This window comes from Phyllobates terribilis, unplaced genomic scaffold (assembly GCF_046119375.1).
Source record: "Phyllobates terribilis strain yellow unplaced genomic scaffold, ASM4611937v1 Scaffold_296__1_contigs__length_2355070, whole genome shotgun sequence".
In the NCBI taxonomy this organism is placed as follows: domain Eukaryota; kingdom Metazoa; phylum Chordata; class Amphibia; order Anura; family Dendrobatidae; genus Phyllobates; species Phyllobates terribilis.
In genome coordinates this window covers 764,903-792,138 of record NW_027363056.1, presented here as the reverse complement: position 1 = coordinate 792,138, position 27,236 = coordinate 764,903, and the positions used below count along the sequence as shown (strand labels likewise).

Here is a 27,236-nt window from a genome sequence, read left to right as displayed (position 1 = left end):
GTCCCTGGTGGTCCTAACCTCAGCAACTTGTTTTATCCAATATGACTAACAGTGCGTTCTTCACTTGCATTTCTGCATGCGGATTGCACATGCGGATTGTAAATGCGTTTTCCTGCCAGGGACATGCTGATGTGAAGCGTTCTTCACTTGCATTTCCGCATGCGGGTTGACAAGCGCTTTCCAAGAGATTTTAGCATCACTTGGAAAGTGCTTGACAACTTGGTCACACTATATAAATCCATGCAAACGGCATGAATTTATATAGTGTGACCGTAAAAGAATGGTAAAAAATAAAAAAATAAATCTATACTTACCTTCTGATGGCCCCCAGTGTCTTGCTTTGCTCCGTTCTGGCTGCCGGCAGATCGCGGGACACTGAAGGACCTGCCGACGTCAGCGTCGCGTGACCCGTCACATGACTATGAAGTCAGCGCAGGTCCTTCAGTCCATCGCGTTCTGCCGGCATGGGAGGACGAGTGCAGCGCGGGCCGCCAGAAGGTAAATAACATTTATTTTATTCTTTTCTTCACAGTGTCTATGGTGCCCGGGTCCGGAGGAGAGTCTTCTCTCCTCTAGACCTGCGTACCATCCGCACATTGAACGCTTGTATTCCGCATGTGCTTATCTAGTGAAGCGGAATGCATGCCTTCTAATGCAAGTCACTGGCGGCAAAAACGCAGCGCTTCCGCAAAATAATTGGTAGTGCTGCGTTTTTTTCCCCAGCTCGCGGTACACTGAAGGACCTGCCGTCACATGACTAAATGACGTCAGCGCAGGTCCTTCAGTCCACAGCACGCTGCCGGCAAGTGAAGACTAGGAGAGCGGGGGCCATCAGAAGGTAAGTATAATATTTATTTTTTATTTATTCTTTTTTTCACAGGTTCTATGGTACACAGGTCCGGAGGAGAGTCTCCTGTCCTCCACACCCGGGTACCATCCGCACATAGAAACGCATATTATCCATGTGTGCAAATATACTGACACGTATAATATGCGTTTCAATGCAAGTCAATTACAGCAATTACGCTGCATGTCCGCAAAATTAATTGACATGCTGTGTATTTTTCCGCAATGATAATGCGCAGCGGAAATTTCCGCAGCATGTGCACAGCACAGATTATCATTGGGGAACATGGCAGGCCTTCTACCAAGCGTTTAAGCATTCCTGCAGAGTTTTTGCTGGTGCTTAAACGCATCGTGGCACACAGCCTAAAAGCGTGTCCCTCCCCCGGCCTGTGTTCATGGACTGCAATGTAATCAGGCCTAGGTCAACATCTCTTGTAGCATCTATAGGGTGTGAACCCTTCCCCCATCCAAGGGCTGATCCCAGTAGACAGAACAATAGACTCATGTTTGGCCCAGTCAGTTGCGTGGTGCCTCCCGATGCTGGAGGGTCTCAGGCTGCGGCCAGACCCATCTTGGCGTGTGTGGATTGATAGAAGCTGCCACGTTGGATTGTGTTGTGTCCCTCATCTGCTGGATCCATTGAACTCAGCCATGGACTATTTCTATATTTTCTCTGGCAGGAGACGGCCCCAGACTGGTTTCTGCTGTTATATAGCAAAAACGAACCATATACAGAGTATATGGCAAAGAATCAAAAAACTTTATTGTAAACAATATACAGAAAAGACAGACATGATTAAAAAGGACGACACACAGACAACCAAACTGGGTGACACATATACAACATAATAATAGATGTTAAATATCTATTGGGACAAAGTGCAAGAAGTGCTCGTATTCAAGGCATTTATGCACTGGTACAAAATTATGGCATATTTCATCACTATGGATATGTACCATGTGCCATATGGCCTATAGTGCCCTATGAAGAAATGCTAAAGAATTATATTGCACTCTTACCCATATTAGATCAGCACCCAGAATAAACAAGGACCCCAATGCGTGTTTCGCGTGGTATCCTATGGCTTCCTCGGGGGGATTGTTTAATAGGACCTTCCATGTCTGTTTAAATATACTTTAGGGCCTGCGGTCACGTGACCACAACGGACCAATCATCTCCTGAACCATCAGCGCATGCACGCTGAACCGCCCGAGCCAGATGCGTCACGCATGGCCATCAAGGTGAACCACGCATGACCGGGAACAAGGACACGTTGCCATGACCCCCGAACATGAGCAGACACCATGCAGATGCCGTGCATGACGCAGAGGCAAGGGGAGGCACAGCACCCACGCGCTCGCCAAAAAGAACAACACAGCAACGCATTAAGACAAGTATAGTAACGCAACTACTTAATAATGCAAAAATGTGTTAGAGTAAGAAGTGTCATTTTCCTATAATTGCAACACGATTGTGTCAGTACAAAAATCAATTTTCTTAGTCCAATTTAATTGTTGCTCGTAGTATCCTCATATTGATTAACCATATGTAGGTGATCCATATAGATGGTGCATATAGACTATGGAGGGAGAAAGTTACAAATGACAAAGAAAACAAATTAAAATCAACACATACAATTGTATAAAAATACCACAAAGATTATATCTATTAAAGAAATGGGTGAAGCTCAGGGCCTCATTAAGGCCATTTGGTGTCATTGTTCCCAGTTCCACTATCCATTTGTTTTCCCTTTGAGCCAGAAGTTTTTTTTACATTTCCACCCCTAAATGCCACTATGGATGACATCAATACCACGTACCATAAATGTTTTAGGATTTCTCTCATGACAGATTTTAAAATGGCGTGCTATCGTCTTTAAAGAGGTTGTGTCGGCCACCATCCTCATATCCCATGCCCCCTCACACCAGCCACGCAGCCCCCTGGATACCCTTCTACATACCCCATGCCCCTCACACCATCCACGCAGCCCCCTGGATGTCCCTCTACATACCCCATGCCTCCTCGCACCACCCACACAGCCCCCTGGATGTCCCTCTACATACCCCATGCCCCTCACACCAGCAATACAGCCCCCTGGATGCCCCTCTACATACCCCATGCCTCCTCACACCAGCCACCTGGATGTCCCTCTACATACCCCATGCCTCCTCACACCAGCCACATAGCCCCCTGGATGCCCCTCTACATACCCCATGCCTCCTCACACCAGCCACCTGGATGTCCCTCTACATACCCCATGCCTCCTCACACCAGCCACATAGCCCCCTGGATGTCCCTCTACATACCCCATGCCTCCTCGCACCAGCCATACAGCCCCCTGGATGTCCCTCTACATACCCCATGCCTCCTCGCACCAGCCACACAGCCCCCTGGATGTCCCTCTACATATCCCATGCCTCCTCTCACCACCCACACAGCCCCCTGGATGTCCCTCTACATATCCCATGCCTCCTCACACCACCCACACAGCCCCCTGGATGTCCCTCTACATATCCCATGCCTCCTCTCACCAGCCACACAGCCCCCTGGATGTCCCTCTACATACCCCATGCCCCCTCCACCAGCCACACAGCCCCCTGGATGTCCCTCTACATATCCCATGCCTCCTCTCACCACCCACACAGCCCCCTGGATGTCCCTCTACATATCCCATGCCTCCTCGCACCACCCGCACATCCCCCTGGATGTCCCTCTACATACCCCATGCCTCCTCACACCAGCGACACAGCCCCCTGGATGTCCCTCTACACACCCCATGCCTCCTCACACCACCCACACAGCCCCCTGGATGTCCCTCTACACATCCCATGCCTCCTCACACCAGCCCCCTGGATGTCCCTCTACATACCCCATGCCCCTCACACCAGCCAGACAGCCCCCTGGATGTCCCTCTACATACCCCATATGCCTCCTCACACCAGCCCCCTGGATGTCCCTCTACATACCCCATGCCCCTCACAACAGCCAGACAGCCCCCTGGATGTCCCTCTACATACCCCATATGCCTCCTCGCACCACCCACAGCCCCCTGGATGTCCCTCTACATACCCCATGCCTCCTCACACCAGCCACAGAGCCCCCTGGATGTCCCTCTACATACCCCCTGCCTCCTCACACCAGCCACAGAGCCCCCTGGATGTCCCTCTACATACCCCCTGCCTCCTCACACCAGCCACAGAGCCCCCTGGATGACCCTCTACATACCCCATGCCTCCTCACACCAGCCACAGAGCCCCCTGGATGTCCCTCTACATACCCCATGCCTCCTCACACCAGCCACAGAGCCCCCTGGATGTCCCTCTACATACCCCATGCCTCCTCACACCAGCCACAGAGCCCCCTGGATGTCCCTCTACATATCCCATGCCCCTCACACCAGCCACAGAGCCCCCTGGATGTCCCTCTACATATCCCATGCCCCTCACACCAGCCACACAGCCCCTTGGATGTCCCTCTACACATCCCATGCCTCCTCACACCAGCCCCCTGGATGTCCCTCTACATGTCCCTTGCCTACTCACACAGCCCCCTGGATGCCCCTCTACATACCCCATGCCCCTCACACCAGCCAGACAGCCCCCTGGATGTCCCTCTACATACTCCATGCCTCCTCGCACCACACACACACAGCCCCCTGGATGTCCCTCTACATACCCCATGCCTCATCGCACCACCCACACAGCCCCCTGGATGTCCCTCTACATACCCCATGCCTCCTCGCACCACCCACACAGCCCCCTGGATGTCCCTCTACATATCCCATGCCCCTCACACAAGCCAGACAGCCCCCTGGATGTCCCTCTACATACCCCATGCCTCTTCGCACCACCCACACAGCCCCCTGGATGTCCCTCTACATACCCCATGCCTCTTCGCACCACCCACACAGTCCCCTGGATGTCCCATGCCTCCTCGCACCACCCACACAGCCCCCTGGATGTCTCTCTACATACCCCATGCCTCCTCACATCAGCCACACAGCCCCCTGGATGTCCCTTTACACATCCCATGCCTACTCACACCACCCACACAGCCACCTGGATGTCCCTCTACACATCCCATGCCACCTCACACCAGCCCCCTGGATGTCCCTCTACACATCCCATGCCACCTCACACCAGCCCCCTGGATGTCCCTCTACATACCCCATGCCCTCTCCACCAGCCACACAGCCCCCTGGATGTCCCTCAACATATCCCATGCCTCCTCTCACCACCCACACAGCCCCCTGGATGTCCCTCTACATATCCCATGCCTCCTCACACCACCCACACAGCCCCCTGGATGTCCCATGCCTCCTCACACCACCCACACAGCCCCCTGCATGTCCCTCTACATACCCCATGCCTCGTCACATCAGCCACACAGCCCCCTGGATGTCCCTCTACACATCCCATGCCTACTCACACCACCCACACAGCCCCCTGGATGTCCGTCTACACATCCCATGCCTCCTCACACCAGCCCCCTGGATGTCCCTCTACATACCCCATGCCCCTTCCACCAGCCACACAGCCCCCTGGATGTCCCTCTACATATCCCATGCCTCCTCACACCACACACACAGCCCCCTGGATGTCCCTCTACATATCCCATGCCTACTCACACACTCCCCTGGATGTCCCTCTACATATCCCATGCCTCCTCACACCACCCACACACTCCCCTGGATGTCCCTCTACATACCCCATGCCCCTCACACCAGCCATACAGCCCCCTGGATGCCCCTCTACATACCCGATGCCTCCTCATACCAGCCATACAGCCCCCTGGATGTCCCTCTACATACCCCATGCCTCCTCACACCAGCCACACAGCCCCCTGGATGTCCCTCTACATACCCCATGCCTCCTCACACCAGCCACACAGCCCCCTGGATGTCCCTCTACATACCCCATGCCTCCTCGCACCAGCCACACAGCCCCCTGGATGCCCCTCTACAAACCCCATGCCTCCTCACACCACCCACACAGCCCCCTGGATGTCCCTCTACATATCCCATGCCTACTCACACCAGCTTCATCGCCCCCTGGATGTCCCTCTACATGCCCCTCGCACCAGCCACACAGCCCCCTGGATGTCCCTCTACATACCCCATGCCTCCTCGCACCAGCCACACAGCCCCCTGGATGTCCCTCTACATACCCCATGCCTCCTCGCACCAGCCACACAGCCCCCTGGATGTCCCTCTACACACCCCATGCCTCCTCACACCACCCACACAGCCCCCTGGATGTCCCTCTACACACCCCATGCCTCCTCACATCACCCACACAGCCCCCTGGATGTCCCTCTACATACCCCATGCCTCCTCGCACCAGCCACACAGCACCCTGGATGTCCCTCTACATACCCCATGCCTCCTCGCACCAGCCAGACAGCCCCCTGGATGCCCCTCTACATACCCCATGCCTCCTCACACCAGCCACACAGCCCCCTGGATGTCCCTCTACATACCCCATGCCTCCTCACACCAGCCATACAGCCCCCTTTATGCCTCCACAGCATTTATTCACATGGTCAGTTCCCCCACCTCAGTCCTCACAGCACAAAGCTGAACTCCTCATCACCATCCTCCGGTCCCGGCACAATGTGCACTGCTGCAGCTGCAGGTGGAAGAGCGTCCACTGGACTGAGAAGCCCCGCCCCTTCCGGTGACGTCATGATAGAATGAAATCACTCCTCCCCCTCAGGAGATCAACTCCAATCTAGACGCTACCGTGGCGTCTCTGCAGGTGGAGGTATGTGGAGACCCCATTACTGGCAGCAGGGGGCATTAACCCCTTCAGCACGGAGACTCTTTTGGGGTCTTGTGTTGCCCCTTTATAAGAATCATAAGGTTTCTGTTCTGTTTCCTGTAATAGATACATACGACCCAACTATGGAGACAGGAAGGGAGGAAACGTATTGTTCTCAGAGTACGGGACCCCCACACAGTGTAATGCCCCCATTATGCCCCTTATGCAGGATGTATGATGCCCCCACACTGTGTAATGCCTCCATTATGCCCCTTATGCAGGATGTATGATGCCCCCACACGGTGTAATGCCCCCATTATGCCCCTTATGCAGGATGTATGATGCCCCCACACAGTGTAATGCCCCCATTATGCCCCTTATGCAGGATGTATGATGCCCCCACACAGTGTAATGCCCCCATTATGCCCCTTATGCAGGATGTATGATGCCCCCACACAGTGTAATGTCCCCATTATGCCCCTTATGCAGGATGTATGTTGCCCCTACACAGTGTAATGCCCCCATTATGCCCCTTGTGCAGTATATTTGATGCCTCCACACAGTGTAATGCCCCCATTATGCCCCTTATGCAGTATGTATGATCCCCCCACACAGTGTAATGCCCCCATTATGCCTCTTATGCAGGATGTATGATGCCCCCACACAGTGTAATGCCCCCATTATGCCCCTTATGCAGGATGTATGATGACCCCACACAGTGTAATGCCCCCATTATGCCCCTTATGCAGGATGTATGATGTCCCCCACACAGTGTAATGCCCCCATTTTGCCCCTTATGCAGGATGTATGATGCCCCCACACAGTGTAATGCCCCCATTATGCCCCTTATGCAGGATGTATGTTGCCCCCACACAGTGTAATGCCCTCATTATGCCACTTATGCAAGTTGTATCATGCCCCCACACAGTGTAATGCCCCCATTATGCCCCTTATGCAGTATGTATGATCCCCCCACACAGTGTAATGCCCCATTATGCCCCTTATACAGGATGTATGATGCCCCCACAGTACCGGTTTTGCAGTTGGAATAATCCCTCTGGAGTTGGTTTTCCCTTTGCCTGCTCCCCTCCATGTATACCCTCGAGCATGTATACATGCATGTAGGGGAGCAGCCGGCCTTACTAGATATCGAGGCTTTGTACAGTAATATACGGCCTGAGGATGGTATCAGAGGAGTAAGACGTTTCTTGAAATCGAGATCAGTCGAGTGTAGCAGACATAATGACTTCATGGAAGATTTGTCGGGGAACTCCGCATCAATAGAGTGGGCTTTAGATTTACATCTGAATTTAATTATAATAATAATAATTTTTATTTTTATAGCACCAACATATTCCACATCACTTTACAATTTTAGGGGGGACTTGTACAGACAATACAGACTTTACAGAATAAGCATAACTCAAATATTAAAAGGAGTGAGGGTCGCAAGCTTACAGTCTATAAGCAAATAGGGGAGACACAAAGGTAAAATGTACATATATTCTATAATACAGCTATAATATAGTAAATAGGGTAAGTACATAACACTACATGAACTGGTCGCCTGCCAGTATGTGTACAGTACAGACAGAGGCTAATCACTGCATGTGACGCGCCCCCTGGGCCTGTGCTGGGAACCCGGAACCGGGCCTTTTGTAGGATGCTGGGGGTTGTAGTCTCCGTGTGGCGGTGACCTGGTCCGTGCCCAGGGTGGTCAAACCAGTGGCAGTCTACTTGTATTGTAATTGTCCGACTACGCCACCCGTGGATTGCGGTCAGTGGGGATCACCGCTGCGCTGCAGACCGCTGAGGCTGATGTTATATGCGCAGCCAAGAATGGGATAACTCCCCACGGGAGAAGTATTGCCTCAGGGCAGCTAGAGTAGATGATGGTAGTGATGGTGTGAGCGTCCCAATACTAATGGTGCTGGTGCGGCGATGAAACACAGAGACTTGTAATTGCAGTTTCCAATGCTTTACTCACAGTTGTTATTCGTGTCAATGCTGCAGGCGATGACTGCCCAAGTCGTGCTGCGTCCACCAGGTGAGGGAATCGGTCAACTCCCAGGCAATTCCAGAGTGTGGCACAGGGCTCCCTTCTCTTCCCTTCTCTGGCCGTCCCCACCAGTGACCCACCTTTGTCCAGCTTCCTCGGGCCTTCTGTTGGCGAAACCTCTCTCCGGTTTCCCTGACCCTATGTGGTATGCTTTCCTGGTGGATGTAGTGAGGGGTCGCACCAAGATGTGGTCACAACCTCCGGTTTTGGCTGAGGATTAGTCGCCTCCACCAATTTGGGTTCCGGTACCCTGCTCTGCCAACCCTTCACCCGTTATCTCGTGGGTTCTTAGGGTTCCTTCTTCACTCTGGTCTCTGGGCCTTTCTCTGTGTTCCTGTTCCTTGCTTCCTTCCTCCTCTGTTCCAGTTCCTATCTTACTTTCCTTTCTGTTCCTTCTCCTTTCTCTCTCTCTCAGGCTCCAGCCTCCTGACAAGGCCTGCCTGCGGAGCAGAGCCCATGCAGAGGCTCTGCTTCCTGTGTTCTCCTCAGACTGCACTCCCCGGACTGAACACTGATCTAAGATGGTGCCCACCTTTTATACCTCCTTCTAACACCCGAGCCCAGGTGACTAGCAACCAATGGGCTCCTGCCTATGCCCAGAGACCCACCCCTATCTGCTCCTACACCACTGGGTGTACTTTCCCCTCCCCACTCCAGCCAGGGACAGATGCTGTCGTGCCTGCACTTCTGTCTAGTGGGAGCACCGTTGAGCTGTCCCTCGGAAATGGGGTGTGTGTGGTGCATGCAGCCTACCGAGTCCTGGTCCACACTCCATCCTTACCCGGGAGTGGAATATCACACCTCTGGTTTGAGGTGCAATACCCCTGTAGCAGCCGAGCCCTCGGGGTGCTACATTTGGATGGTATGAGCATGATTTTGAAGAAAATTTTAATATGGGCCAAACTGGGACAGTTAGATAAGTGTGTTGAGGTGATAGGCCAGTCTAAAGAAATGGGTTTTTATGGCACGCTTAAAACTGTGGGTATTGGGAATTAATCGAATTGTCCTGAGTACTGCATTCCAAAGAATTGGTGCAGCACGCGAGAAATCTTGGATACGGGAGTGTGAGGTTCCTATTACGGAGGATTTTAGTTTAAAGTTCATAGCAGAACGGAGGGCACTTGTAGGGTGGTAGACTGAGATGATGGAGGAGATGTAGGGGGATGCTAAAGCATGGAGCGCTTTGTGGGTGAGAGTGATAAGTTTATATTGAACTCTGTATTGGATGGGCAACCAGTGCAATGACTGGCACAGGGAAGAGGCATTGGTGTATCGGTTGGTGAGGAATATGATCCTGGCTGCTGCATTCAGGATGGATTGAAGAGGGGAGAGTTTAGAAAGAGGGAGACTGATTAGTAAAGAGTTACAATAGTCCAGAGGAGAATGAATAAGAGCTACAGTGAGAGTTTTTACAAAGTCAAAGGTAAGAAAATTTCTGATTCTAGAGATGTTTTTGAGGTGTAGATGACGCGAGCAAGTGATTTGATGTGAGGTGTGAAGACAAGATCTGAATTGAGTATGACCCCAAGACAAACCAGTGGGCTTGTTGCTGGTTGCTGGGGAGTAATGGTGGAGCCACAAACTGAAGTGGCAATATTGGGCACAGGTACAGTACAGACCAAAAGTTTGGACACACCTTCTCATTTAGATTTTTCTGTATTTTCATGACTATGAAAATTGTACATTCACACTGAAGGCATCAAAACTATGAATTAACACATGTGAAATTATATACTTTACAAAAAAGTGTGAAACAACTGAAAATATGTCTTATATTCTAGGTTCGTCAAAGTAGCCACCTTTTGCTTTGATGACTGCTTTGCACACTCTTGGCATTCTCTTGATGAGCTTCAAGAGGTAGTCACCGGAAATGGTTTTCACTTTACAGGTGTGCCCTGTCAGGTTTAATAAGTGGGATTTCTTGCCTTATAAATGGGGTTGGGACCATCAGTTGTGTTGTGCAGAAGTCTGGTGGATACACAGCTGATAGTCCTACTGAATAGAGTGTTAGAATTTGTATTATAGCAAGAAAAAAGCTAAGTAAAGAAAAACGAGTGGCCATCATTGCTTTAAGAAATGAAGCTCAGTCAGTCTGAAAAATTTGGCAAACTTTTAAAGTGTCCCCAAGTGCGGTTGCAAAAACCATCAAGTTCTGCAAAGAAACTGGCTCACATGAGGACCGCCCCAGGAAAGGAAGACCGAGAGTCACCTCTGCTTCTGAGGATAAGTTTATCCGAGTCACCAGCCTCAGAAATCGAAGGTTAACAGCAGCTCAGATTAGAGACCAGGTCAATGTCACACAGAGTTCTAGCAGCTGACACATCTCTACAACAACTGTTAAGAGGAGACTTTGTGCAGCAGGCCTTCATTGTAAAATAGCTGCTAGGAAACCACTGCTAAGAACAGGCAACAAGCAGAAGAGACTTGTTTGGGCTAAAGAACACAAGGAATGGACATTAGACCAGTGGAAATCTGTGCTTTGGTCTGATGAGTCCAAATTTGAGATCTTTGGTTCCAACCACCGTGTCTTTGTGCGATGCAGAAAAGGTGAACAGATGAACTCTACATGCCTGGTTCCCACTGTGAAGCATGGAGGAGGAGGTGTGATGGTGTGGGGGTGCTTTGCTGGTGGCACTGTTGGGGATTTATTCAAAATTGAAGGCATACTGAACCAGCATGGCTACCACAGCATCTTGCAGCTTCATGCTATTCCATCCGATTTGTGTTTAGCTGGACCATCGTTTATTTTTCAACAGAACAATGACCCCAAACACACCTCCAGGCTGTGTAAGGGCTATTTGACCAAGAGGTAGAGTGATGGGGTGCTACGCCAGATGACCTGGCCTCCACAGTCACCAGACCTGAACCCAATCGAGATGGTTTGGGGTGAGTTGGACCGCAGAGTGAAGGCAAAAGGGCCAACAAGTGCTAAGCATCTCTGGGAACTCCTTCAAGATTGTTGGAAGACCATTTCCGGTGACTACCTCTTGAAGCTCATCAAGAGAATGCCAAGAGTGTGCAAAGCAGTCCTCAAAGCCAAAGGTGGCTACTTTGAAGAACCTAGAATATAAGACATATTTTCAGTTGTTTCACACTTTTTTGTTAAGTATATAATTCCACATGTGTTAATTCATAGTTTTGATGCCTTCAGTGTGAATGTACAATTTTCATAGTCAAGAAAATACAGAAAAATCTTTAAATGAGAAGGTGTGTCCAAACTTTTGGTCTGTACTGTAGGTTAGTGGAGGGAGGAAATACGAGTAGTTCAGTTTTTGACAAATTCAATTTTAGATAGAGGGAGGACATAGTGTTAGACACAGCAGAAAGACAATCACTGGTGTTTTGTAATAAGTCAGGGGTGATGTTTGGAGAAGAGGTGTATGATTGGGTCATCAGCATAGAGATGGTACTTAAAACCGAATCTGCTGATTGTCCCATAGGAGCGATGTATAAGGAGAAAAGAAGGGTGCCTAGGACTGATCATTGAGGAACCCCGACAATAAGGGGAAGGAGAGAGGAGCAGGAGCCAGCAAAAGACACAGTGAATGAGAGGTCAGAGAGATAGGAGGAGAACCTAGAGAGAAGGGTGTCCTTGAGGCCGATAGTGCTTAGCATAGTGAGGACGAGCTGTTGATCTTCAGTGTCGAATGATGCAGAGAGATCTGGGAGAATCAGCAGGGAGTAGTGCCCATTTGATTTGGCTGTTAGTAGATCATTAGAGACTTTAGTGAGGGCAGTTTCAGTAGAATGTAAAGAGCGGAAACCAGATTGTAAAGGGTCAAGAAGAGAGTTATCTGAGAGATAGCGGATCAGACGGGACTGGACAAGGCGTTCCAGGAGTTTAGAGATAAAGGGAAGATTGGAGACAGGTCTGTAGTTAGCATCACAGTTCTCGTCCAGGGATGTTTTTTTTCTTCTTCTTCCGTGACTGGTTCGAAGTCAGAAAATGAGCAAGATGCAGTGTGGGAGGGAGGAGCATGCATTACATGTGAGGTTTGGGAGAAAATTTCCCGTCTGATATGGTCAATTTTTTCTTTGAAATAATTGTCCAGATCGTCAGCGCTGAGGTCGGTGGTCGGGCCTTGTGCTGTTTGATTGAGGAGAGAGTGAAACGTGTCAAAGAGTCGTTTAGGATTATTGGACCGTGAGATGATGAGTTTATTATAGTAGGTTTGTTTGGAGAGGTGAAGGCCGGAGTTATAGGTTTTAAGCATAAATTTATAATGGAGGAAATCTTCGGGCAGATTAGATTTTCTCCGCAGCCGTTCAGCGCACGTGGAGCACCGCTGGAGAAGCGTGTTCCAGGGTTGTCCTCATCTGCGCCGAGTTGTTCTCTGTGTAGGAGGTGCAGCTTCATCCAGGGAGCATTGCAATGTTTCGTTATAATGCTTCAGTGCAGAGTCAGGACATGTGAGGGAGGAGATTGGAGCCAATGATGTTTGCAACATTTTCATACATTTCTGGGTGTTAATGGATTGTATATTTCTGTAAGTGTGGAAAGTGGGGGTGTCTTGAGCAGGGGGACAGTTCTTGACAGAGAATGAAAGAAGGTTGTGATCAGAGAGCGGAAGAGGAGCGTTAGTAAAGTCATATATTGAACAGAGCCGGGCGAAGATCAGGTCAAGAGTATTTCCATCATGTGTAGGAGAATTAGTAAGCTGTGAAAGGCCGAAGGAGGAAGTTAGCGATAAAAGATGAGCGGCAGATGGGGAGACTGAATCGCCAATTGGGATGTTAAAGTCTCCCATGATGAGGGTGGGGATGTCATAGCATAGAAAGTTGGGAAGCCAAGTGGCAAAATGATCCACAAACTGACGGGAGGGGCCCGGAGGGCGATACACAACCGCCACTCGCAGGGAGAATGGCCGGTAGAGTCTGACTCTGTGGGCCTCAAAAGAAGGGAAGATAAGTGAGGGTGCTGGGGGGATAACCTGAAAAGTACATTTTGTTTAAAGGAGCAGACCAACACCAATTATTACCAGTTGACGTTCCTGTATGTACTGATCAAGAAAGATTGAAATGGGACCCTAGGGACACTCATCTACCATAAACCTTCAAGCACTAATAAACTATTGAAGTGGGATAACCACCACCCCCATCCCCATACAAAGAGGAAAACCCAAGGGCCAATTTTTACGGTTGAGAAGGTACTGCTCGAATGTCACAGATTTTAATATACAGGCAATAGACCTGAACACCAGATTAAGGGATAAAGGGTACTCATGGTACATTTTCGATTCCGCATCATCGTTTGCAGAAAAATGGGAGAGAGAGACACTCCTCCATACCAATCCAAGAGACCAAGAAGAAGATTGGACTACACGAGTAAGAAAAACTTATGACAATCAGAGTGACTGTATCTTTCATATCCTCAGAAAACACTGGGATATACTTGTGGTCGACCCAGACCTGAGGGTGCTGTGGAATCTACTCCCACAATAACTTTCAGAAAGGGTTGGTCAATTAGGGACCATGCACAGTTTCTATAAAAAAAACTGCACCCAAGGGGACTTGGCTAGATAGAAGAATCTACGGTTTCTTTAGATCTGGAGAATGTTGTACATGTAATTGGATGAGACCATGTAAATCTTTCTCAAGTTCCTCCATGGCTAAAATCTTTTTCCAGTGGGATTATTCCATCTGTAAAACTTCAGGACTAGTATATATGGCCACATGCACCTGCCCCCTAGAATATGTAGACAAGATCAAGAGGGTGTCTAGGAGGAGAGTAGGGGAGCATTTGGGCGATATATGCCATGGTCGGGAGATCCCATTAGTGAGACACATGAACAGTGCACATCGAGGTGAACCCGGAGACCTCTCCTTTTGTATCATTGAGGTGGTTAAACCCAATGTGAGAGGAGGTGATCATAATAGATGTATCCTCTGAAAGGAAAGTGAGTGGATTGTTAGACTGGATTCACGAGCCCCTAAGGGACTCGGTGAGCAAATTTCCTATGCCTGTTTTGTGTGACTACAGCCCCATTCTGGATTATATTTTTGGATTTTATGCTCTACCCATTGCTAGTCAGTTTCCTGTGAATGGGGTTCACATATTGTTGTACTTCACCGAGATATCTGAGCTTCTATATCAGAATTATTACTTATCAATTATATTCCACTTATACTATTTCATCATTAACAAGTGTGGTGATCCTTGTGTATCTCTAATTGTGTAATAGAGGTCAAATTTGACCATTTAGGAATATACTGTGGGCCACCATCCCATATTTTTTGTAGTGATAAAGTAGATCTACATGCCTATTGCATGATGGGAGGATGTGCAGTACTTGTTTTTAGTCTCCCATGATGCTGATCTCAGAGATAGGATTTTTCTATGTTGGTGGTATGCAATCCAATACCATATGCGATCCGGCGTGGAACGCATGCTTCCGGACATGCTCATGCGCAGGTAGGAGACCGTGATGCCCTCCGGCGTGGAACGCACATGTCCGGGCACGTTTGAGCTTTCTGCCCGCTCATTGTTTTGTGCTGGATTGTGGGGCGTTCTTGAGAATTTATTTTTGTTCCATCTTTCTTTAGTTGATCCCACTGATGCATCAGATAAGTCCTCAGAGAATTATAATTAGAGGAACCCATGGACACATTAGGATTTGTGAAGCTGACCTCAGCTCTCCTCTATTTCCTTTGAATTTATTGTGTGACCTGTATTTCTGAACAGTAGATCCTGGTTTGTTTCATTTCCATGTGTAAATTGAATTTGACTCGTAGTCTTTGATATCTCTCTCAAACGTAGTTTTTTTGCTGTCTGAGATGGCATCCTCCAGACTTTGTAAATTCTTTTGCATATTTTGTTTGAGTTTTGGATCCAAAAAGGCTTCTACACTAGGCAGAATAAGCAAGAAACAAATATCAAACGCAATGTAACTTGGTTATCCTATAAGGTTTTTTTAAATGTGGACATACACCCTGTAAAGCATGCAACGATGTTAATAAAACCGACACATTTGAAGAAAACCTAACGGTACAGCAATTTTCAGTACACAATTTCATCAATTGTAACACTATAGGGGGTCATTTATTTAATAGAGTGTATAGAGAGTTAACTACAATACGTGGGATGCACGTCAGGGCCCCTAAAAAAAATGTATTAGAAGACATTAATCTATTAAGATATTTGGCAGTCGGCACCACACAATCTAAATCACTGAAATATGATACGGGGTGCAATGGTAACTGTGCAACAAAGCACATAAAGAAGTAGGTAGAGAAAAGCTTGCACAGTGAGATAATGCACATCCAAAAATAATAAGAATTACTACAAATAATAAATAAAATAGCAACTTTATTTCATGTAGGGACACACAAGTGGTTAAAAAACATACGACCCCTGATGAAGCTACTGTAGTAGTGATACACGTAGGGCATAGATACCTACGTGTATCGCTACTACAGTAGCTTCGTCAGGGACTGTATTTCTCTTGCTGATCAAAAAGGTCATAGTATTTGTATAACCCTGAATGCTGAATTCTGTTCGTTTGGAAACAATCATGTTTACTGTGATAATGACAAATTGCACTAAGTCAGCAGAAAGTTTATTTACAACAGCCCCTGTGATACCAACTGTGTAAGTAGATTAGCTCAAACAATGATAAGTGATCCCTGCACCTTTACCTCTTTTACCTGGGCTTTATGACCTCACATAGATGTAAATATAAACAGGGATGTCTGTAGTGCTGTAGACAGAATGAAATTTGGGACAGAGAATCACGGAACATCAGAAGGACTTTGGAAGGAGAATGGGAGACATCCTTCAGCAAAGTAGATGGATTGCATGGCATCTAAAGAGACACAGATTTGTATTCTACATGTTTCTAATCTAAGGGTATCAGCCCTCACTGGAAAGTTTCAGATCTGCTCCATTAACCATCAGAGAGACCATGGATACTTTTGGGAAGTCCGGGAGAGGACGAAAAAGTCACTTGGCCCCATGGATATGCTGTTTTGGTGTTGCTAGGAGGGACCCACCAGTCACTTAGAACCCATGGAGACATTTGGAGTTGCCAAGAGGGACCCACCGGTCGTCTGGTCCCATGAAAACTCTCGGAGAGGCCAGGATGGGACCATCGGGTCTCCTGGTCTTGTACCTCAATGGACTGTTGACTTCCTAAACTTGCCGCTACCTTCTCTCTGTGGGAGCCCACCTGAAGCGGAGGGCCACTGGTTGAGGTAGTCAGCACTGGAAGTCTCTAAAGTCGCAGCTGTTCTATCCCAGGCTGGCGGAGAAGGAAGGGTGAGACTGTGTAATGTTGTACCATCTTGGGTATTTGCTGGGACTGTTCTGTATGTTTAATGTCTTCTTTGTGGTTCAATAAAGTATTACCATGCTGTTTTACCCTCACCCTGTGTTGTTTTAGTAGCGTTACACCAACAGAAGACCCTGGGTCTTCACAGTCCCTGACCAGGGTGACTCCATGCGGTGTTCTTCAGACAAGGTGCATTAAATAAACAGTGAGCCGACCTCCCTCTCCATTTTCTCATTATATGCATGTTTTCCTTATAGTGACAAATATTTATTTTTGCTAAAACTGTGATATTTTCACTTTAAAACTTTTTTTTAAACCTTTTTTATAAACTTTTTAAAATAACTCTCATTAGTGCGATCATACAACACAGAAGCCTTTGATTGCTCATGTGATGCACTGTACTACTGTAGTGCCGTGTATTATCACTGCCTGTCAGTGTAATACTAACTGCCCCATACACATGAGATAAGTGTTGGCTGAACGATCATTTGGCAGACGGCTATCCCTCCAGACTCCCCCATACACAAATATTCCAGCTTTCCTGTGGTTTGTATGTCTGACTGCATCTGTAGGGAGGTCCCCAAATACATTATATAGTCGACCAAAATCAGTACTTCCATGTAACTTTAGTCTAATGTTTATGGAGGCGTTAAAAAGTAAGTTATGGAACTCTGCCTCTGGCCCGGCCTAATAGACTTTTGTACATTACAGGCCCAGTACTTGGGGGAGGAGGGCATTCAGCTGAACTCTGTCACACCTTCTTAGATGCCATGTTTGCTTTTTGCAGGAGCAAGTGGTTAAACTGCCAGGGATTTTGTTGCTGCCGCACCTGTGCCATCCCTGAGGTGTACATCTATGTTCTGGTGCCCAAAAGAGTTCATAACATGTTAAAAAATTACAAAATGTGTCTTCTGCTTTTTGCATGTTTTTTCTTTTTACAAGAATTGTTGGAGCAAATTTTCTTTTGAAACCTTTTAATATCTGCTTTTTTATGGTTTTTTTTCTTGTAATATAGGAAAGCCTAAGGCTAGAAATAAAACCCATAATACACTGTACATGTAGACTTTAGTATCAAATAATTTCTGTCCGCGGCATTTGTGCAAACAAAACCGCTCTTATAAATGCCTCAAACTTCTGTGTGTGAATCAGACATGAGATGTAACTTGATAGAAGATTACAGTTCGGGGAAGACTGGAAACATTCATACAGACGGCCAGTGGAGATGTAGTCAGTGACGGACTGTCTCCAAATATGGTTTTAGATCCGTAGTAGATGTTTCCTCATCATGAAGTAGTTATTTCTCATGTCACGTGAAATAAATATCTCCTGCATTATTGCTAATGCCAATTCCAGTGACGGAAAATGAGACGAGAATTAGCGTTATGGAAGGTGAGTCTATGAGAAACATTTTCAGCTGCAGACTTCGAGGAAGAAACTGCTTGTTGTCTGTGGCCTAAAATATAAAGGTTTTATTCCTAGATGTAAAGAAAAAACTAAATTTAAAATAATAAATCTCCTCGTATGTTTCCCCTTATTATCTTCAGTAGTTGCATTATTACACAGGATTTTTATGATGTTACATCGGCTCATCTTCTTCTAATTCAGGTCTCTACAATACCGGATCCTCTCAGTGAAGATCTTCTATATAAGAAAATTTTCCTGATTTACCTATCAAAGATGGATATGGACAGAGACAAGATAGTGGAGAGGATATTACACCTCACCCTAGAGATCCTCTTCCGGCTTACTGGAGAGGTGAGATATTTTGATGATGTCACATTACATCATACTTATCTATGGGAATAACAGATGGACAGAACTGGAGAGGTGAGGACTCTGGAAATGTCTGTAGTGAGATTTATTAATGTGTCTCTCCATAACCAGAGATTAATCACGGGGTCTCCACCTCGCCCCCTGATACATGAGGACATCAATGACCAGATCCTAGAACTCACCTACAAGATGATTGAGCTGCTGACTGGAGAGGTGACGCTGCTGGGAATGCTGGGACATTATACAGTAATACTATGAAGGGATCGGGGGATGACGGTATCATTGTATGTGTCAGGTTCCTATAAGGTGTCAGGATGTCGCCATCTATTTCTCCATGGAGGAGTGGGAGTATTTAGAAGGACACAAAGATCTGTACAAGGACATCATGATGGAGGTTCCCCAACCCCTCACATCATCAGGTAATAGACAGGACTAAATACACACAGCCTATAAGTATCTGTATGGAAAGAATGAATTCAGTCCCTGTATGTGTTTCCTCCAGATCTATCCAGTAAGAGGACACCAGAGAGATGTCCCCGTCCTCTTCTTCCACAGGACTGTAAACAAGAAGATCCCAATGTTCCTCAGGATCATCAGGTAGATGGAGAGAAGGTGTCATGAGATCTCCCCTATGATGTGTAGACGGCTGTGAGGGTCTTGTGCTCAGTCTTGTTTCATCCACCAGTATTATATGTTTTATACTTGTATAATGAGAACGGTGGAGATGGCAGGATTAGAGCTGATCACACATGTGACTTCTCCATTTGTCTTTGACTTTTATAATATTTGTTTCAGGGTGAAGATCTGACTCATATTAATACTACAGAGACATATGTGAGGGGTGATGAGCGGTGTAAGGAGGAGATTCCTACATATGACTACCCAGGTGAGTAGTAACCACTAAATGCAGAGAAGTCACAGATTCTTCTCAGTCACCGGCTGTGGATGCTTTATCGGTGGTGTAGTCCGGCCATATCACAATCGTGTGATCACCATTTTGCTGCTAGACCACAACATTCTCCTCCTTCCGAAAATATTCAATTTACTTTGTGTAATTGTGAAAGCCCTTTTCTATAGAACTTACAACCTGGAGGATCTACCTACCCCCTGGGATTAGTAGACGCTGACCGTTACCTGCCCAAGTCTGTAAACTACAAAGCCAAATGACAGCGTACGTAGAAAGTGCTGACAAGTGAGAAAATCACTTGAAGAAAAATTATGATGGGACTGTAAGAGAAAGCGGAGGGTAATGATGCTGTTGGCTTCCTAGATCCCTGATATCTTATTGGATGAATCTACCTTCTATCCCTTCTGTGCTGCTGAATGTGCTCGTATGGTGCCTACAAGACCAGGTCCAGTCTTTCTGGCCAAAGTTTGCTTTTTTGATCGATAACATTAAATGTCCAGTGAGGGACAAGTGTAAATTTCTGTACAATAACAACAGAGTTTCCCTTTATCCCGACTTTTCAATTTCTTTTTAAACCAACTAACTTCAAACAGGATTTTGATAAACTACATAAAAAACATTACACCTGTGCCATGATATACAGTTAGGTCCATATATATTTGGACAGAGACAACATTTTTCTAATTTTGGTTCTAGACATTACCACAATGAATTTTAAACAAAACAATTCAGATGCAGTTGAAGTTCAGACTTTCAGCTTGAGGGTATCCACATTAAAATTGGATGAAGGGTTTAGGAGTTTCAGCTCCTTAACATGTGCCACCCTGTTTTTAAAGGGACCAAAAGTAATTGGACAATTGACTCCAAGGCTATTTCATGGACAGGTGTGGGCAATCCCTTCGTTATGTCATTCTCAATTAAGCAGATAAAAGGCCTGGAGTTGATTTGAGGTGTGGTGCTTGCATTTGGAAGGTTTTGCTGTGAAGTAAACATGCGGTCAAAAGAGCTCTCCATGCTGGTGAAACAAGCCATCCTTAAGCTGCAAAAACAGAAAAAAACCATCCGAGAAATTGCTACAATATTAGGAGTGGCAAAATCTATAGTTTGGTACATCATGAGAAAGAAAGAAAGCACCGGTGAACTCATCAATGTAAAAAGACCTGGGCGCCCACGGAAGACAACAGTGGTGGATGATCGCAGAATAATCTCCATGGTGAAGAGAAACCCCTTCACAACAGCCAACCAAGTGAACAACACTCTCCAGGAGGTAGGCATATCAATATCCAAATCTACCATAAAGAGAAGACTTCATGAAAGTAACTACAGAGGGTTCACTGCACGGTGCAAGCCACTCATAAGCATCAAGAATAAAAAGCCTAGACTGGACTTTGCTTAAAAACATGAAAAAAAAGCCAGCACAGTTCTGGAAGAACATTCTATGGACAGATGAAACCAAGATCAACCTCTACCAGAATGATGGAAAGAGAAAAGTATGGCGAAGGCGTTGTACAGCTCATGATCCAAAGCATACCACATCATCTGTAAAACACGGCGGAGGCAGTGTGATGGCACGGGCATGCATGGCTGCCAGTGGCACTGGGTCACTAGTGTTTATTGATGATCTGACACAGGACAGAAGCAGCCGAATGAATTCCTTATGTATTCAGAGCCATACTGTGTGCTCAGATCCAGCCAAATGCAGCCAAACTGATTGGTCGTCGTTTCATACTACAGATGGACAATGACCCAAAACAAAGCCAAAGCAACCCAGGAGTTTATTAAAGCAAAGAAGTGGAATATTCTTGAATGGCCAAGTCAGTCACCTGATCTCAACCCAATTGAGCATGCATTTCACTTGTTAAAGACTAAACTTCAGACAGAAAGGCCCACAAACAAACAGCAACTGAAAACCACCGCAGTGAAGGCCTGGCAGAGCATCAAAAGAAGGAAACACAGCGTCTAGTGATGTCCATGAGTTCAAGACTTCAGGCAGTCATTGACAACAAAGGGTTTTCAACCAAGTACTAGAAATGAACATTTTATTTACAATTATTTAATCTGTCCAATTACTTTTGGTCCCTTTAAAAACAGAGTGGCACATGTTAAGGAGCTGAAACTCCTAAACCCTTCATCCAATTTTAATGTGGATACCCTCAAATGAAAGCTGAAAGTCTGAACTTCAACTGCATTTGAATTGTTTTGTTTAAAATTCATTGTGGTAATGTCTAGAACCAAAATTAGAAAAATGTTGTCCCTGTCCAAATATATATGGACCTAACTGTATCTCTAAGCTGTGCGTGGCTGATGGCTGTAATACACATCTATTCACGCCTGCAGGAGATGTGGTGGCATGGCTCGAGCCCTGGTTTCATGGATTCACTCCACGTCATAAATTCCATTATGTTTTCAATCCTAAAGAATTCAGATTCCTGCACAATCTCTCCTGACATGGGGGCACTAATACTTTCTCTACTCTTCTGGTCAGGATTCATCATACCTCCAATGGTCCACCATAAATGAGTGCGACTCCGGTTTAGTGTTGGATTTTTCCCTTCATACATACGTTGTTGTTGGGGATGTTACATGTTTATATATTCTTTCTTTTTTTACAAGTTCATTCTGTATGATAGTTTGATTGTGGTGGAATCGGCCGGCCTCACTTATGTGTCTCTGTAACTCCCTGGTAGTCTTTCAAAAAGATCTCCATTGCCTCTTCCAAATGCCCGAGATCTAAATTTAAGACCCCTCAGCTCTGCAGTATTGTAAAAAACTTCACTTTAAATGTCTAATATTTCTTCTTGACACTCATGTGACAGAAAATATTGTCCCTTACGATAGTTTAGATGATGAAGAGCCACCGAGCCCCAGACTCTAATTACCCCAGAGAGGTTTCTCCACTAGTTACTCATTTTTCTTTGATGGAGACTGTTGAGTTTGATCATTTCAGTAGATGTTTTATTGTCTATACTCACAGTTTTTGACTTCAGTAATCCTCTGATTTAACCCCTTCCCGCGTCACTTTATGTGGTGATAATTCTGGAATTCTTCACAAAGGATAATAGGAAACAAATGGACCTTACAAATTATTTTCCAACTTCTCTTGAATCTGACAATCCCCTATATACGGTTGTACACTACTGTCTGGGCACATGGCAGGGTAAGAAGGGAAGGAGCGCCATTTAGCTATTTGAATGCAGATCTTAACTGGAATAGTTCGCAGACGCAATGTATTGGGGGCACTGTTCATGGTCACCTGGCAGCTCAAAAGATGGCCACCACAAACAGGCTTGTCACTATCTACCCTCTTTACAGATTTCACAAATGACTTTGCTCATCACCCTTTAACCCCTCTACATGGATCTGGACTTACACAGAGACCCCTAGGCTTGGGCCATAGTGTTACCTGCTGTTCTGTGGAGTGAGATGGGAATAAGAATAGTCAGGTAGCCGGATCAGAACCAGGAGGGCAGAGAAAATACAAAATCAGAAGACACGAGTAGTCAGTAAACGGGCCGAGGTCACAACCGGAAGCAAATACACAAGCCGGGAGCTGATCACAGAGGACTGAACCAGAGGAGAACAAGGCTGGATCTGGCAGCTTCCGGCAATATGCTTCCAGCTTTAGTAGGGTGCGGTGCTTTCCAAATGGCTGAAGCAGGGAGTAGGTTACTCCAGCTGGACAGCACACACACCCATACTGCCAGACTGGATGGTACTACTGGTCCCAGGCTACCTAATCTTAGTGGCTGGACAGAGCCTGCGCCTTTTACTCCATATTTGGGAGGCAGAATGAACAAACAGTTGAACACCACGCTCCACTGGTTCATCCTATGAGGTTTTCTATTAGATGGTCATTGTCCTGGTGAATAAATGAATTTTTTTTTTTTATATAACTTGCCTTTATTTACAGACAGTTTAAGTAGAAATGTTCAAAAATATAAAATTCAAGGATTTTTTATTAAAAAATAATAATTGGTTTTATTCTTGGCAGATGACTGTATCAGGAGATCAGAGGGACAGGAGATTTTTATATCAGATGATCTTGAGATCCCACAGGATACAATTGAAGTGAATGCCATTACTCCAGATCTACCATCATCCCTTCACAGCAAAGATCTGTCATCTGATCCTATGAAACAAGTCCTGTCTTCTGATTCATTACCGACTACTGAGGGAAATCAAACTCACAAAATAAGCATTAAAAAACAAACTGCTCCTAAAGCAAAGAAGCCATTTTCACGTTCAGAATATAGAAATAGTTTTCCTCTCAAAAAGTCTTTTCTCAAACATCAAAAAATTCACACAGTGAAGAATAGATTTTCTTGCTCCAAGTGTGGGAGATGTTTTAATCAGAAATCAAATCTTGTTAGGCATGAGAGAACTCACACAGGAGAGAAGCCATTTTCCTGTTCAGAATGTGTGAAATGTTTTACAGAGAAATCAACTCTTATCAAGCATCACAAAACTCACACAGGGGAGAAGCCATTTTCATGTTCAGATTGTGGGAAATGTTTTAACCGGAAATCTAGTTTTCTTGAGCACCAGAGAACTCACACAGGGGAGAAGCCATTTTCATGTTCAGAATGTGGGAAATGTTTTACAGAGAAATCAAATCTTATCAAGCATCACAAAACTCACACAGGGGAGAAGCCATTTTCATGTTCAGATTGTGGGAAATGTTTTGCACAGAAATCACATCTTAATATACATCAGAGAACTCACACAGGGGAGAAGCCATTTTCTTGTTCAGAATGTGGGAAGTGTTTTGCAAAGAAATCAAATCTTATCAAGCATCACAAAACTCACACAGGGGAGAAGCCTTTTTCATGTTCAGAATGTGTGAAATGTTTTACAGAGAAATCAACTCTTATCAAACATCAGAGAACTCACACAGGTGAGAAGCCTTTTTTTTGTTCAGAATGTGTGAAATATTTTACAGAGAAATCATCTCTTATCACACATCAGAGAACTCACACAGGGGAGAAGCCATTTTCTTCAGAATGTGTGAAATATTTTACAGAGAAGTCAGCTCTTATTGCACATCAGAGAACTCACACAGGGGACAAGCCATTTTCTTGTTCAGAATGTGGGAAATGTTTTGCAAAGAAATCAAAGCTTATCAAACATCAGAGAACTCACACAGGGGAGAAGCCTTTTTCATGTTCAGAATGTGGAAAATGTTTTGCAGAGAAATCAACTCTTACCAGTCATCAGAGAACTCACACAGGAGAGAAGCCATTTTCATGTTCAGAATGTGGGAAATGTTTTACAGCGCAGTCTACTCTTATAAAACATCACAAAACTCACACAGGGGAGAAGCCATTTTCATGTTCAGAATGTGGGAAATGTTTTGTAAAGAAATCAAAGCTTATCACACATCAGAGAACTCACACAGGGGAGAAGCCTTTTTCATGTCCAGAATGTGGAAAATGTTTTGCAGAGAAATCAACTCTTATCAACCATCAGAGAACTCACACAGGAGAGAAGCCATTTTCATGTTCAGAATGTGGGAAATGTTTTACAGCGCAGTCTACTCTTATAAAACATCACAAAACTCACACAAGGGAGAAGCCATTTTCATGTTCAGATTGTGGGAAATGTTTTGTACAGAAATCAGATCTTAATAAACATCAGAGAATTCACACAGGGAAGAAGCCTTTTTCTTGTTCAAAATGTGGGAAATGTTTTAACCAGAAAGCGAATCTTGATAACCACCGGAGAACCCACACAGGGGAGAATGCCACAACTACACCCAACTAGTCTCTGTACAGACAAGAAAGGCCCTAGCTGCACAACTAAAAACACCACCACTGACCTAACTCCTTAATAAGCCGTTGAGGAGTTTCTCGTACCTCCTGAGGAACCAGAGGGGAGGCTGCAACACACTGTCAACAAGGGGAAAGAAAAGTATGAAGTAAAATACGAAAACCCTGAATGAGAAACAAAAACACATTCATATAGGGCGAAGAAGTCAAGCTAAGGAGAACAAAAAATAGAAGGAACAAGTATAATCTCTCAAAAACCTATCATTGTTAGAATGAAAAGGTACTGGGAGGGAAAGCAAACTAACCGGGAGGATAGTTTCACCTTTGTGGTGAAACTTACAAAATTCATCCTCATCCACTGTATATGTAAAACCTGTCCATTTATAATGACCACGGACAAGATAAAGATTCCCAACTCACATCAGGACCACAAGATCCCAGATACTTTCAGCTGCATCACATCTAATGTACTTAATTATATGTACCAAATGTCCAACTGGGGGTCTGTATGTAGGGGAGACAAGGCAAAAACTTAGAACAAGGATGAATTCTCATCGCCACACAAAAAAAGACAAAAAGAATAGATCTACTTGTGGCCACTTATTTTTACGGCCACAACTTCTTCTCCCTTTCCAAAACTGATATTTCTGCTTCACATCACTTGTCTCATCTATTGCATTATTCCTGTGCCATGTTGTGTATAAATATGTGACTCTTCAGATTTTGTGTTATACTATGTCTGATGAAGAGACCTGAGTAGTCTCGAAAGCTTACTGACTAATGGCTAACTGAAAAGATGGTATCAAAAACTGAGGACTCTCAAACTGTAATATTTGTCTCCATACAGCAATTTTAAGATCTCTCCACAGGTGTTCAATGGGATTTAGATCCAGACTCCTTGCTGGTCAGAACTCTCCAGCACTTTGTTTCCATCCATTTTCTGGGTGCTTCTTGAAGTATGTTTGGGGTCATTGTCATGCTGGAAGACCCATGACCTAGGACGCAAATCCAGCTTTCTGACACTAGGCACTACATTGTGACCCAAGATCCTTTGCTAATCTTCAGATTTCATGATGTCTTGCACACAGTCAAGGCACCTAGTGCCAGAGGCAGAGAATCAACCCCAAAACACCTTTGAACCTCCACCATATCTGACTGTATGGGTTGTAAATTTATTGATTATGCTGCGTACCTTGGACAAAGGAACATGCTTATCCCTAAAGATGGACTTATAACCTTGAAATTGTTGATATTTTTCAACAATTTGGGTTCTCAAATCCTCAGACAGTTCTCTTCTCCTTTTTCTGTTTTCTCCATGCTTAGTGTGGCACACATATGCACACAATGCAAAGATTGAATCAACTTCTCCCTTTTTTATCTAGTTTTAGTTGTGATTTTCATATTGCCCACACCTGTTACTTGCCACAATTACGTTTGAACAAGCTTCACATACTTGAAACAAAGTTGTTTACCTACAATTTTGTCCGGCCTATTTTGTGTGAAATTATGTTCAATTTGCCTTTTTCTCTCTGTTTTCTTGTGTTGTTCCAATACACGCAAAGGAAATAAACGTGTATAACAAAACATGTAATTGCAATAATTTTCTGGGAGAATTACTTCATTTTCTGGAACAATTTCAAGGGATCCAACACTTTTCACCATGACTTGTTTTTGTTGCCTTTTTAATTTGTTGCAGCATTTCATCCTCTACGTGTTCAGCTATATTAGGAGACTTGTAGCAAAGTCCAGTTAGCAGTTTTCCATTATTGTCATGTCCATGTACATTTACCCAGACTGATTCTACATCAGGAATGTAAAACTCACAACATGAAAACTTTGACAAAGTCGTGGGCCAACCA

The 27,236-nt window shown here is 45.5% G+C and overlaps 1 protein-coding gene across 1 annotated transcript; it reads left to right on the top strand.

Annotated features, from left to right (window-relative positions):
- The first annotated feature begins 6,512 nt into the window (after nt 1-6,512).
- LOC141220431 (uncharacterized) lies at nt 6,513-26,961 on the top strand. Its single transcript, XM_073666349.1, has 7 exons — nt 6,513-6,609; nt 18,538-18,687; nt 18,817-18,918; nt 19,001-19,124; nt 19,208-19,302; nt 19,501-19,591; nt 23,604-26,961. The coding sequence occupies exons 2-7, from the start codon at nt 18,610-18,612 to the stop codon at nt 25,370-25,372; spliced, it is 2,259 nt and encodes a 752-aa protein (XP_073522450.1). The 5' UTR covers nt 6,513-6,609; nt 18,538-18,609; the 3' UTR covers nt 25,373-26,961.
- Nucleotides 26,962-27,236: the final 275 nt, after the last annotated feature.